Source organism: Lagenorhynchus albirostris, chromosome 19 (assembly GCF_949774975.1).
Source record: "Lagenorhynchus albirostris chromosome 19, mLagAlb1.1, whole genome shotgun sequence".
Taxonomy (NCBI): domain Eukaryota; kingdom Metazoa; phylum Chordata; class Mammalia; order Artiodactyla; family Delphinidae; genus Lagenorhynchus; species Lagenorhynchus albirostris.
Window position 1 is genome coordinate 6,988,818 of NC_083113.1, and position 14,743 is coordinate 7,003,560.

The 14,743-nt window shown below is 39.2% G+C and overlaps 1 protein-coding gene across 2 annotated transcripts; it reads left to right on the forward strand.

Moving 5' to 3' along the window:
• On the forward strand, nt 1–13,830 carry LOC132510451 (zinc finger protein 268-like). 2 transcript variants are annotated; one of them, XM_060132525.1, is made up of 5 exons: nt 1–123; nt 7,415–7,587; nt 9,204–9,330; nt 9,623–9,724; nt 10,667–13,830. In XM_060132525.1, the coding sequence occupies exons 2-5, from the start codon at nt 7,573–7,575 to the stop codon at nt 12,415–12,417; spliced, it is 1,995 nt and encodes a 664-aa protein (XP_059988508.1). In that variant the 5' UTR covers nt 1–123; nt 7,415–7,572; the 3' UTR covers nt 12,418–13,830. The 2 variants fall into 2 exon arrangements, with proteins under 2 accessions (XP_059988508.1, XP_059988509.1); XM_060132526.1 differs by lacking the exons at nt 1–123; nt 7,415–7,587; nt 9,204–9,330 and adding an exon at nt 9,365–9,449.
• Nucleotides 13,831–14,743: the final 913 nt, after the last annotated feature.

The window sequence follows — 14,743 nt, forward strand, 5'->3', positions numbered from 1 at the left end:
GTCCAAAGCTTGGCTTCTCCCAGCGTACTGTCACAGAATTGGCATTTGAGGCTACGTGAGATTTCTGCGAGCGGATTTAAGAATCCCGCGTGGTGGGAATTCTGACTTGAGATGTGGTTTGTGGTGGGTACTCGTGGAGGATTGTTGTTGAAGGCGGCCTCGGAGTTTTGGGGGCGTTGTGGGTAGCTTGGGCCAGCATCAGTGTTGAGGAGTGGGTTGAGGAAGTAACGAGAGACCATTGCCGTTGACAATGACAGGTCGGCGCCGGATCGCCGCCCCCGCCCCCCGCCCCCGCCCCAGGCGGTGGAAAGAGGAGGTGGAAGAGCCAGTGATCAAAGGGGTCCATCTGGATAGGTTAGTGAGGATAGGGCTTGGGGGTTAGTCACCTGGGATTCCTGTGGTTGGAGTTTGAGCTTCGGAGGGGCCAGTGGGTGAAAAATAGATGTCTGGGGAGCTGTGAATGGGTGCGACAGCGAAGTGCAGGTTGGGGAGCTGTGTGGGTATCCTTAGGAGAGGTTGAGGGGGGTTGGGACATTAAAAGGCCTCAGGTGGACAGACATTTGGGTGTGTGCTGAGCATTGGGGTATTATATTTCCCAACGTTTTATACTGGAGAATTTCAAGCATACAGAAAAGTCGGAAGAATAGCCAAATGTTCTGCTGTATACCTGCCATTTAGATCCATGAATTGTTAAAATCGTGCCCATGAATACTTAAGAGTTCACGTGTGCTTGTACGCACTTGAAATCAAGTTAATCCTAGCTTTTTATGTCAGTTCTGCCACTTGTTTCTGTGACTCTGGATAAAGTACCAAGTTCTATAAGTCTCAGTTTTCCCATTCAAACAAATTGATTTCTACTTCACCAGTTCTCATGAAGGCCCAGTCTTCATGACCTCATCTAAAGCTAATTACCTCCCAAAGACCCCATTTACAAATACCATCACATTGAAGCTTCAGCGTATGAATTTGAGGGACACAAATATTAAGTCCCTATAACAAGTAGGTATTTGACAGAAGGTAGCTATTATTATTCAAATGTATACCTTTCTAATGGGACTTTTTTCTACTCAAAACAATACTTCCAACTTATTTTTATTAAGTTAGAATAATAAAAAAATCATCTTCCTATGTGACTTTATATATGATATTAAATGGAGATCTCTAAGTTTTTTAAATCAGAATATCATTGTATGTTTATTATCAGTAAAAAGCAGGAAATAAAAATCACCCTCGGGGAATTCCCTGGCCCCGGGTTTGATCCCTGGTCAGGGAAATAAGATCCCACAAGCCCCAGAGAGTGGTAAAAAAAAAAAAAATTAACCCCCGATTTACTATCTGTAAACTACCTGTAATGTTTTGAAATGTATTTTTTTAACTGAATTATATATTATGGATATTTTTCTGTTTTTAATTTATAAAAGTAGGTCAAATTAAATGCATATTTCAGAGGCTTCTGATTTAGTTTTACCAAACTTCCCCAATAGCTTTCTATTCTATAATGCTTCTACACACAGGTGCCAGATTTTTCTACATCTTTAGCAACAATGGGCATGTCATCCTTCTATTCTTTTCTAATATGATAGCCCAATTTAGAAATTTGATTACCTTGGCTTTTCTTTATAATTTTGTTTAATGAATGTCATGTTTGATCATTGGAAAATGGGAAAGTCCTCCATCCTTGTTCCATCTTCTGAGTCCCACCTAACCATCCCAAGCTTTGGAACCACTATTCACAAATTAGAATGCATTATTCCCTTGACTTTTATAGTTTTATCATATGTATATGGATACCTTAAAAGTGCACTCTAGTTTTTCTTGGTTGTAAGTTTTATAATAAGGATATTATTATGTGGTCTTCTGAAGCTTGCTTTTCTTTTCTTTTTTTTAAATTAATTTATTTATTTTTGGCTGTGTTGGGTCTTCGTTGCTGCATGCAGGCTTGCTTTAGTTGCGGGGAGCGGGGGCTACTGTTCGTTTTGGTGCACGGGCTTCTCATTGCGGTGGTTTCTCTTGTTGCTCTAGGCACGCGGGATCCAGTAATTGTGGCACGCGGGCTCAGTAGTTGTGGTTCGCAGGCTCTAGAGCGCAGGCTCAGTAGTTGCGGCGTATGGGCTTAGTTGCTCCGTGGCATGTGGGATCTTCCCGGACCAGGGCTTGAACCCGTGTCCCCTGCATTGGCAGGCGGATTCCTAACCACTGCGCCACCAGCGAAGTCTTGAAGCTTGCTTGTCTTGACTTACTACGTATGTGTGATTTATCCATGTTGGAGGTAGGTTTGTTTCATTAATATGAGTTCCATTGCATAAATACAACATAACTCATACATCCATTCTCCTGTTCTTGGATGTTTATATTGTTTCTGGGTTGCAGCTACTGCAGGTAGTGAAGTTCCGAAGTTCTTATGTCTCCCAGTTGATGTGAGAATTTGTCTAATCTAGGGTGTATACCTAGAAATGAAATTTCTAATACAAAGTAGATGAATTTTTACCTAGAAGGGAAAGTCAAATTGCTTTTGTACCACCTTACTCTCTCATCAGCAATGTATAAAAGTGCCTTTTGATCCATAGGCTTTCCAATACTTAGTATTTTCATTCTTGCTTTTTGACCTTCTTTTGAGTATAAGAGACATCTATCTCATTGTGGTGTCCATATGCACTGTTCTTGTCACTAACATGGTTGGTCATCTTTTTTATATGTTCACTGGCCAATTTTAAACCTGAGAGGTTTGTCTCTTCCTAACTCATATTTAGAAAGTAGTCCCATATATAGAATGCTAGTCTTTTGCTGGTTATTTTGTAATAAACAATTGGCAGTCCTTTGTCTCCTGTTCCTGGGAGGTAGCCTCTAGATTGTTGGAATATCCTGAATGATAGAGATGACTGCATTATTCGTGGTGGGCCCTGATAGTTTGTGCTAATGAGGCAACTCATGGTGAGTCTGTAGTTTATGCTGGTGAGATGATTCAGGTTGGAACTGTTTATGCCAGAAAGACCAACCAGGTGATATCAGCCCAACCTCCAGGAGGGTAGAGGTGCTGGAGGTTGAGTCCCATGGCCAATGATTAGATCCATCATGCGTATTTAATGAAACTTTAATACAAACTGTAAACACTGAAGCTCAGGTGAGTTTCTGTGGTTGGCGATACCCTGCATGTTGTCACACATAGATATGCTGGATGAGCAACGTGTCCTGACTCCAAGAGGAAAGGACAGTGGAAGCTTCTGGTTTGGGACCCTCCTAGACCTCACCCTATTGTGTCTCTCCATTTGACTGGTTATAATTTGTATTCTTTTGGTGTAATAAAACTTTATTCTTGTACATTTCCCCCTCAGGTACCTTATATGTTTTGTTGGTATTGTGAATAGTGTTTTTTCCTTATAAATCTTACTGTTGTTTGAATATGAAATTGCAGTTAATGTTTATGTTGATCTTAAAGCAGTTGCATAGTGACAGTCTTGCTTCTTCTTTTCCATTCCTTCATTCCTTCCATTTATTTCCCCCAGTTTACATTTAGCCAAAATGTGATACATTTTTGGCTAAATGTTCTGAGAATGGCTATCCTTGTCATGTCCCTGAGTTTAAAGAAATGCCGTGGATTTTTTTTTTTTTGTAGATACTCTTTATCAAGTTAACAGAGTTCTTGTCTCTTTCTAGTTTAATAACATTTTTAAAAATTGTGAGTGGCCATGGTATCTTATTACATGTCTTTTCTTTATCTATTGAGATAACGAAATAGTTCTTACTACACTATTGCATTCCTGGAATAAAGTTATCTGTGCATTGTATAATTCTTCCTATGTTCAGTTTTCTTAGTATTCTTCCTCTCTATCAGTGAACATGGTTTCCTCATCTTTTAAATATTTAGGATTTTTATACTAAGTTCATAAATGAGATTGGCCTCATTTCTTTGGTCACAAATTTCTTTCACATATTGTCCTTGAAATCTAGACCTGTTTTCTTCAGTTCTCTGTCCGCCTAAGACACAGTGTTGCATTGTCCTTCGGAGTTCTCAGCAGTGTGATACTGAGAGTAAGTTGCATTAATATATTTCTCGGGTGTCCTGGCACCTCTAAGTTATTCTCAGTGTTAGAATTAATTTTTCATCACCAGAGTTAATTCTTTAACAGTCAGCACTGATTAGAGTTGCCAAGAGATCCAGCCGGGGTTTTGAGTGAAGATGAAGTCTCAAAAAGAAACATGAATTTGAGATTTCAGTTGAGACTCCATTGCAGACTTTAAGGTCATGGATTTTGTCTTCAGATGCAGACAGCCTGTATTTGTTTTGCTTTCTGTAGGCAAGAGGTTAGTTTAACTGAGGTATAATTTATATACAATATAGAGATTATCATACTAAGTGAAGGAAGCCAGACAGAAAAAAGACAAATATCATATGATATCGCTTATATGTGGAATCTAAAAAAAAAAAAAAGATACAAATGAACTTATATACAAAACAGAAATAGACCCATAGACGTAGAAAACAAACTTATGGTTACCAAAGGGGAACAGGGAATAAATTAGGAGTTTGGGATTAACATATACATACTACTATATATAAAATAGTTAACCAACAAAGACCTACTGTATAGCACAGGAAACTATACTCAATATTTTGTAATAACCTATAAGGGAAAATAACCTGTAAGTTATATATATAACTGAATCATTTTGCTGTACACCTGAAACTTACACAACATTGTAAATCAACTACACTTTAATTTTAAAAATTTACATACAGTACATACATTCGCCAGTTCTTCAGGTATAATTTGATGAGTTTCACAAAGGTATACCATCCTTTAACCATCACTCGAATCAATGTATAGAACTTTCCCATCAACCCCAAAAGTCCCTTTGTGCCTCTTTTCATTGAGACCATACCCCCATCCCCTGTTCCCTCACAATCACATGCTTTCCATAGTTATATATGTTCTAATACTTCATACAAATTGAATGATACAGTAAGAGGTTATTGATGTCTGACTTCTTTCACTTAAAATAATGCTTTTGAGAGTCATCCATGATGTTGCATGTATCATTAGTTCATTCCTTTCTGTCACTAATATTCAGTGGTACAAATATGCCACAATATTATCTGTTCCCCAGTTGATGGATGTTTTGGATTTGGGGGAGTAGGTTTTGGATGTTTTGAATGAAGCTGTAATGTACATTGATGTACAAGTCAAAGTGGTTGTACCATTTTGTCATTTTATATTTTTACCAGCAATGCATGACAGGTTTTTCTTTTTTCTTTACATCCTTGTCAGTACTTGGTATATTCAGTCTTTTAAATTATAGCAATTCTAGCAGGTTTATAGGAATATTTTATCTAGGTTTTAATTTGCTTTTATTGTGCAATTTAAAGCAACTTTTTTTTTTTTTCGATATGTGGGTCTGTCACTGTTGTGGCCTCTCCCGTTGCGGAGCACAGGCTCCGGACGCGCAGGCTCAGCGGCCATGGCTCACGGGCCCAGCCGCTCCGCGGCATGTGGGATCTTCCCGGACCAGGGCACGAACCCGTGTCCCCTGCAATGGCAGGTGGACTCTCAACCACTGCGCCACCAGGGAAGCCCAAAGCAACTTTTCATATGCTTATTTGCCATCTCTTTTTTTTTTTTTTGATGGTCTGTTTGAAACTTCTGTTCCTTTTTATTGGATTGTCTCTTCTTTTATTAAGTTGGAAAAGTTCTTCATATTTTTTAAATAGAAGTCCTTTAGTCAGATACATACTTTGTTAATATTTTCCTCTAGCCTGTGGCTTGATCCTTCTTCATTTATTAGCAGTGTCTTCTGAATATCACAGATTTTTAGTATTGAAGAAGTCCAATTTATCAACTTTTTCTTTTATCATGCATTTTGTGACCTGATTAAGAAATCTTTGGGGCTTCCCTGGTGGCGCAGTGGTTGGGGGTCCACCTGCCGATGCAGGGCACACGGGTTCGTGCCCCGGTCCGGGAAGATCCCACATGCCGCGGAGCAGCTGGGCCTGTAAGCCATGGCGGAGCCTGCGTGTCCGGAGCCTGTGCTCCGCAACGGGAGAGGCCACAATGGTGAGAGGCCCGCGTACCGCAAAAAAAAAAAGAAAAAAGAAATCTTTGCCTCACTTAAAATTTTTCTATGCTTTCTTCCAGAAGTTTTATAGTTTTAACCCTTACATTTATAATCCATTTTGAGTTAATTTTGGTTTGAGGCAAACATGAATATCCTATTTGTTTCAACGGCACTTGTTAAATAATTTATTATTATTTTTCTCATCATGCTCATGCTTTTCTCTTGTGGAATATACATATTCCATATTATATATGTATATGTGTGTGTGTGTGTGTGTATAATTTTAAAGAAATGCACTAGTCTGCCCATTCTATCCCTTTTGTCACTTTGGCCTGTCTCCCTAGCTTGAATTTTCCCCTGGCTTTGGGTCATATTTTTTTGCTTCTTTGCATGTCTGGTAATTTTCGATTGGATGTCAGATATTGTCAGTTTGATATTGTTGTTTACAGGATTTTCTTTTATTCCTTTAACTACTTTTGAGGTTTGCTCTGGCATGTAGTCAAATTACTTTGAAAAGGTTTGATTCTTCGGAGGCTTTCTTTTCAACTGTTAAAAGTTGAACAGTGGGGCCGTTCAGTCTTTTGTCTGTGATTACTGTGTACCTATTACTGGGGCAGTACTCTTCTGAGGCCTCTGTTTGAAGTCCTGGTGGAAGGTCTTTCTACCCTGGCTAGTGGGAATGCTAAGTATTCCTGATCTTGTGTGAGCTCCAGGAATTGTTCCACCTCCTCCTTTTCAGGGGCCTTGGTAATTTCCTCAGTTCATCAATCCTTAGCCAGAGACTCAGAGGAACCCTCTGCATATCTACAGAGTGACTTTTCTTTTTTTCTGAGGTACTGCCTGGCAAACTCTAGCCACCTTTGCTTCTCAGACTTGAAATTCTATATCATTAACTCAGCAAGACTGCTGGATGGTTTTGGGGTTCCTTCTCCCTGTGCTCTGGATTGGAAAGTCTCTCCAGGCAGTGAGCTGCAGCACAGAATTCTCACCTTGTTTATTTTCCTTTTCTCTGACTTCTGGGTCTTAAAATAGTTGTTCTTGATATTTTTCCTACTTTTTATGTTGGTTGGCTAAGATGAAAGGATAATTCTGGTAGTTCTCCTTAGACTCAGGGGATTTATTGATTCTGGGGGGTTGTGTTTTAGTCCTTTCTCCGCCAGTTACTAGCTGTTGGGTTTTAGCTAGGTGCTTAACCTTTCCTCTGCTAGTTTTCTCTAAAATGGAATAATTATCATCTGTATGTTATATGGTTGTTGTGAGGGTTAAGTGAGAAAAGAACATACTTGAGACAGTTCCTTGCACATATTGGAACTTGCTTTTATCATTACTTCCATACTAAACAAATCTTTTCTTGAATCCATAGATGCCGGCTTCCTAGAATAAGGCCACTCCTGTAAAGGAAAAAAGTAAGTCTCAAGCCCAGAAATTCATCCTTGCTAAGGATACCCTTGATGAGACACCATTACCAGGATTTCAGGACAGATCCTAAATGTGGTGGGCACTTCGTAAAAGCTGTTAAAAATGACCAAGTCCCAGGTGAGCTGTTTGGTTTTTTTCCCAGTTCGTTTTGCATTTTTGATTTTTGGAGTTTTATTAAAATGTATCCAATCAAAGAGAACAATATATATAGATACATTGTGGCTAGGAGGGACGAGCTTAGATTGGGAGATAGAATAACTGATCCAGAATAGCTAATCAGGAAGGGAAACTCATCTGCATGTCATAGGGTCCTGCAAGGTGCTGATAATTAGAACACTGCCACATAAGCAGCAGGATCCAGAAGTGGGTTGCCTACATCTCTCTGTTAATACTGGAAACCATCACAAAGGATAAAAATGTGTTGCAAGATTTACTTTGTATTTAAGAAGGAAGCACATGAATTCAGTAAAGATTTCCTGGACATTTAAGTGTGAAGATGGGTCTTCCTGTTACTTTTTTTTCTCATCCAGACAGTGGACCCAGTGAAAAGTCATCTTCCTAAGGAAATGTGGGAGGTATAACAGGCACAGATAGAAAACTTTAAAAATCCCTTACCTGTTAAAAAAAGATAATAGTAGTGCTTACATAAAGGTTACTGTGCAGATCATCGTGTTACTGTGTGTAAGGTGCTTAGAACGATACGTAGCACGCAGTGAAAGCTTTGTGTTTGCTTTCTTTTGAGTATTGTGATTTACTACGTAGTCCAATTTCTAATAGGCAGTTCTGAGCGTAGCATACTTTTGTATATGAAAAACACTGCAGTGGCTACCAAGTGTCTGCAGGACATGTGCATTCTTGCTCCAAGATGTGTTCCTGCCTGTCACCTGGGCATCTGTCCCTTTCAGCCTCTTCTTCTGTCCCTTTGAACTATATGCAGTTCTTTGAACTCAAATAGATCAGAAGGCGTTTGATGGCAGGACCATGTTCTATTTCCTTTTTTTTTTTTTGAGGTACGCGGGCCTCTCACCACTGTGGCCTCTCCCGCTGCGGAGCACAGGCTCCGGACGCGCAGGCTCAGCGGCCATGGCTCACGGCCCCAGCCGCTCCGCGGCATGTGGGATCTTCCCGAACCGGGACAGGAACCCGTGTCCCCTGCATCGGCAGGCGGACTCTCAACCACTGCGCCACCAGGGAAGCCCTCTATTTCCTTTTTTAGTCTAAAATGTATATATAGTAAGTAACATTAAATGCTTGTAAGGTGGGTTGCAGATTGTCTTTAGGTAGTTTAAAGTTTCAGTGACATTTTACACTGGGTAAGTGAGTGAGTGAAGAAGTGAATGAAGAATGCACAAAGAAAGGAGAGCTTTAATTAATTTAGCCCACAGAATGTCAATCAAAACTAGGTAGAGGGCTTCCCTGGTGGCGCAGTGGTTGAGGGTCCACCTGCCGGTGCAGGGGATACGGGTTCGTGCCCCGGTCCGGGAAGATCCCACATGCCGCGGAGCGGCTGGGGCCGTGAGCCATGGCCGCTGAGCCTGCACATCCGGAGCCTGTGCTCCACAACGGGAGAGGCCACAACAGTGAGAGGCCCGCGTACCACAAAAAAAAAATCTAGGTACAGAATGATATATGTTTATAAATTTTCATAGTAAAAATAGAATAATATCCTATAGATCATTACTATTTTATTCCATTATATTAACTCCAGATTAAAAAGGATTATGTTACAACAGGTCTTATTGTCATTCAATGATGTGGCTGTGGATTTCACCTGGGAAGAGTGGCAGCTGCTAGACATTGTTCAGAAGAACCTCTACCGGGATGTGATGTTGGAAAATTATAGCAACCTAATGTCATTGGGTAAAGACAACTTTCCTAAATATCTCAGCGTAAGCCCATTTATTACCTGTCTTTTTTCCATTGCTACAATTTATGCATACTCCGATATCGTCAATGATTTTGGACTTGGACTAGTATAGGTAGGTAACAGAGCTTATTTTATTTAATATCATACAGTGACTGTACTTAATTTCCTTTTCCAAGTAAAAAGTTTCAATTTTGCTGAGATTTAAACTATACATTCCCTGAAACAGAACTTTTCCTCACAGCACCCAATACTGCTCAGATTCTCTGTGATTACCTCCCTTGTCAGGTTATCAAGTTACAAAGCCAGAACCAGTGATGCACTTGGAGAAAGGAGAAGAAAAAGAAAAAGCAGTAGTAGAGAGGGAATTCCCAAGTCAGTGTGGCCCAGGTGAGTGAAACCAATGCAGTGGGAGTTCGTGGAAGCAAAGTAACAGTTGGTCATTGTTGGCTTGGGAACTTTGTTATTTTAATATATTTTTTTAATTGAAGTATATTTAATTTACAATGTTATGTTAGTTTCAGATGTACAGCAGAGTGATTCAGTTATATGTATATATATATACTTTTTCAGATTCTTTTCTGTTATAGGTTATTACAAGATATGGAATATAGATCCCTGTGCTATGCAGTAGGTCCTTGTTGTTTGTGTATTTTATATATAGTAGTATGTATCTGTTAATCCCAAACTCCTAATTTATCCCTCCCCCCATTTTAATATTTTTTTCTTATAGTCTCTGAACCTTTAGAAGTGACTCTGAATGAAAAGAAGTCTTCAGTATGAATGTTGCCTGCTTCTCTTACCACCCTTCCATATCTGACTCTCTTTTGCTAGCCACCTAGGAGGAGACTTACCTCCTTGTATCTACCCTGGGTCAGATCTTTGCCTAGTTCATTTGGTCTCTCCTTTTTTGTTTAGTTGTTCTTTTACCGTAGCTCATTAGACACAACCAACCTCTTTTACCTTTTATCCATATTCATATACCTCTTCTATTTTGCTTTCAAATATTCATAGATTTGTTCCAATGTTTGATGACACCCATGTCCTTCAGTTCATTACTTATTACTGTTTCTTTTATTGGGTGCCTCAGACTTACGTTGTGCACCTGCTGTATCACTTTCTCCATCTCTTTGGATATTGACTTGAGATTTCATCCCTCTCCATTTCATGATAATGGTAGCATTCATTGATTTTTTTTTCTAGAAGTAATGTGGCAAGTTTATGATTGGCATTGGGAAGATAACGGGAAGGGTGGACCTGTGGAGAGAGATCATGAAAACAATGCATTGGGAAAAATATTTCCTTTGAGCAAAAACTTTGTTTCATTTACAGAAAGACCCCATAAATGTGTCTCAAGAGGAATAAGTTTGAAACAAAATTCAGACCCAAGTTTTCAGAGTAAAAGCTATGCAGAAATGAACTCTGATGAGTTAAATGGTTATGGGAAGTCATTTTTCTGTACTCTACATGAAACCTCCCACCCTCGAGCCCAGTACTATGAACATAATTTATGTGTGAGGTCTTTCAGCACAGTAACAAATCTTAAAAGACATCACAGAATTCACACAGAAGGGAAACCTTATGAATGCAGTGAATGTCCCAAATCCTTCAGGTATAAGTCAAAGCTCATAATACACCAGAGAACCCATACGGGAGAGAAGCCATACAGATGCAGTGAATGTCAGAAAGGTTTCAGTACAAAATGTCATCTCACTCTGCACCAGAGAACTCATACAGGAGAGAAACCGTATGAATGTATCGAGTGTCAGAAATCCTTTAGAACAAAATATCATCTCATTCTACACCATAGGACTCATACAGGAGAGAAACCCTATGAATGCAAAGAATGTGGAAAAGCTTACAGGGAAAAGACGAAGCTCAGATTACATTACAGAACACATACAGGAGAGAAACCTTTTGAGTGTAGTGATTGTGGGAAAGGTTTTATGCAAAAGTCAAACCTGATTATCCATCAAAGAATCCATACAGGAGAGAAACCCTATGGACGTAAAGAATGTGGAAAGGCCTTCTGTAGTAAGTCTCAGCTTGTTGTTCACCAGCGAAATCATACAGGAGAAAAATCCTATGAATGCAGGGAATGTGGGAAAGCCTTCAATAAAAACTTGCACCTCATAACACATCAGAAAATTCATATCAGAGAGAAACATTACGAATGCAGTGAATGTGGAAAAGCTTTTGTACACACATCACAGCTCATTCTACATCAGAGAAATCATACAGCAAGAACACCTTATGAATGCGAGGGATGCGGGAAAGCCTTTAATAAAAAGTCACACTTCATAACCCATCAGAGAATTCATACGGGAGAGAAACCTTATGAATGCAGTGAATGTGGGAAGGCTTTTATAGACAAGTCACAGCTTATTGTTCATAGAAGAACTCATACGGGAGAGAAACCTTATGAATGCAAGGAATGCGGGAAAGCCTTTAATAAAAAGTCATCCCTCATAACACATCAGAGAATTCATACGGGAGAGAAACCTTATGAATGCAGTGAATGTGGAAAAGCTTTTATAGACAAGTCCCATCTCATTGTCCATCAGAGAACTCATACAGGAGAGAGACCCTATGAATGCAGTGAATGTGGAAAAGCTTTCATACGAAAGGCAATGCTCATTGTCCATCAGAGGACACATACAGGAGAGAAACCCTTTGTATGCCTTGAATGCCAGAAAGCCTTTAGCAGTATGGCAATGCTCAGTAGACATCAGTTGATTCATACAGGAGAGAAACCCCATGGATGCAGTGAATGTGGGAAGGCTTTCCGCCAAAAAAGCCATCTTATTATCCATCAACGATGCCATACTGGAGAGAAACCCTATGGATGCATTCCATGCGGTCAAATATTCAACCAGAAGTCACAGCTCATTAGACATCAGAGACATCACACAGGAGAGAAACCATATCAGTGCACTCAATGTGGGAAAGACTGTTTTGAGAAATCATACCTCAGTGTCCATCAGAGAAGTCATGCAGGGCAGAAACCTTATCAATGTGGTGAGTGTGGGACAACTTACTCTGTCAAGTTCTTTCTCACTTCACATGAGGAAATTCATACATGAAAACAATCCCAGAAACACAGCACTGGGAAGACTTTAGTGAGATGCCAGATCTTCCTGAATATAAGAAAATTCACACGAGAGTCACCCTATGAAGGCAGGGAAAGTTAAGGTACTTTTCCATTAATTTTGGCCTTTGTAAGTTTCAAAACTTACCCAGAAGAGAAATCTTTTAAATGCAGTGAATATAGGAAAATTATCTACTACCAATGTAGCCTCATATTTCATGAGAAAAAAGGCAGTATGAATGAAAAGTTGAAATCTCTTCTTGAGAAGAGATCCCATTATACATCACACAAAATGAAACCATTGGGTACAACAAATATTTTTGATAGGCTATCATAAAGTAGTTAGTTTTCACTGTGGAAAAAAATCTCACAAATATTGTGAATTCTTGAATAGCTTCCAAACAAATGAGTTTTCATACCAAGGAATACAGATGGCTGAAGACTTGTGATAAGGGATGCCTCTGGCATGAAGTCCAAACTTATCATGCATCAGATAATATTTTTTTAAGGAGAATTAGTAGAGTGTAATGGTGGGAAAGTTTATTTACATATAAACAACTTTATAATAAAAATTTTGATCATCACAATACCATGTATTTATAGAAAATGTAACACAAAGTAGTCAGTTAGGAAGAGCAGATAACTTTAGCATGCCAAAGGACACTTTGTTTCATGTTTGAATATATTGTGTAGTCAAAGAAGTAAATTAAGAAAGGTCCCAGATGTATGTATTTGCTTTGTGTCTGAGTATTTTTGTAGAACATGTATATGATGATTTTCAAATTGCATAAGGTAATGAAAGTTGTGTACCACGAAATTCTTGTTCCAGTTTGTATGTCTAATAGCTACCAAAAATGCCAACATAGTGAAATATATAAATCACAAGGGAAATAATTCAGCTTAACATTAAACAATACTATAACACCATTTACACCTTTTTGGTTTTTCTTACTGTTACTGGTATTGTAAATGAATCTGGTACTTTTCAGCCCTTAGGAATGATACATTTTTTTAAAACAAATTATCTTCTGGTTGTCACTCAGAAAACAAAAAACAAAACCCAAAAAAAGCCCCATTACAAATATTGAGGTTTAAGAGTGATAAGTAATCACAACTCTTCTGTCCCCAAATGAGTTCTGAAAAACTGGAAGCAGCTGCTATTTTCAAATAAATGAAGATTAAAATGTCACTTGTCTTGGTGGTTGTGCTGAAATGGGGAATGAATATGGCTTAGACTTATAGCCAGACGTGCTTGCCACGGCTTTCCTCCATGAAAACCTAGTTTATTTGTTCCTAGAGCTGCTGTAACAAAGTATACTATTAACTGAATGTGTTAAAACAGCAGAAATTTACTACTGTCTCAGTTCTGGAGGCCAGAAGTCCAAAGTCAGGGTGTCATCAGGGCCATGCTCCCTCTTGAAACCTGTTGAAGATTCCTTCCTTGCCTCTTCCTAGCTCCTGGTGATTTATGGGCAACTATTGGCTTTCCTTAGTCTGCAGCTGTATAACTCCAACCTCTGTCTTTGTCATCACATGGCATGCTCCCTGTGTGCCTCTGTGTCTCCACATGGCCAACTTCTAAGAACACCAGTTATTGGATTTGGAGCCCACCCTACTCCAGGAGGAGCTCATCTCAACTAAACTCCATCTATAACAACTCAATTTTCTGAGGTACTGGAGGTTAGGACTTCAACATACTTCTTTTCAGTTGGGGGGAGTGGATACACGATTCATCCAAAACTCCTAGTACAATTGACCCTTGATCATTGCAGGGGTTAGGGGCGCTGTCCCCCTATGCAGTTGGGAATCGTTATATAACTTTTCACTCCCCCAAAACTTTACTAATAGCTTTCTATTGATTGGAAGCCTTACCAATAACAAACAGTCGATTAACACATATTTTATATGTTATATGTATTATATACTGTATTCTTACAATGAAGCTAGAGAAAAGAAAATGTTATTAAGAAAGTCATATAAGGGGGAATTCCCTGGCGGTCCAGTAGTTAGGACTCGGTGCTTTCATTGCCATGGGCCCAGGTTCTGTCCCTGGTCAGGGAACTAAGATCCTGCAAGCCACACAGCACGGCCAAAAAGAAAAGGCATAGGGAAGAGAACATACGTTTAAAGTACTGCACTGTATTTATCAATACCATAAGTTTACATCATCTGTTTACAAGCTGAATCATCTGTCAGTATCTACATCAATATTATATGATACAAAACACTGTAGATGTTATATGTATTAATAACACTAGGCATCAAAAATGAAAAAGTAATGTGAAAAAAATCATTTATTTACAGGTATAACAACTCATACA

Coding starts and splice junctions, on each gene's coding strand:
- LOC132510451 (XM_060132525.1), top strand. Junction 9,331..9,622: donor TAGCAACCTAATGTCATTGG/GTAAAGACAACT, acceptor CTCCCTTGTCAG/GTTATCAAGTTACAAAGCCA. Junction 9,725..10,666: donor CCCAAGTCAGTGTGGCCCAG/GTGAGTGAAACC, acceptor TTTCATTTACAG/AAAGACCCCATAAATGTGTC.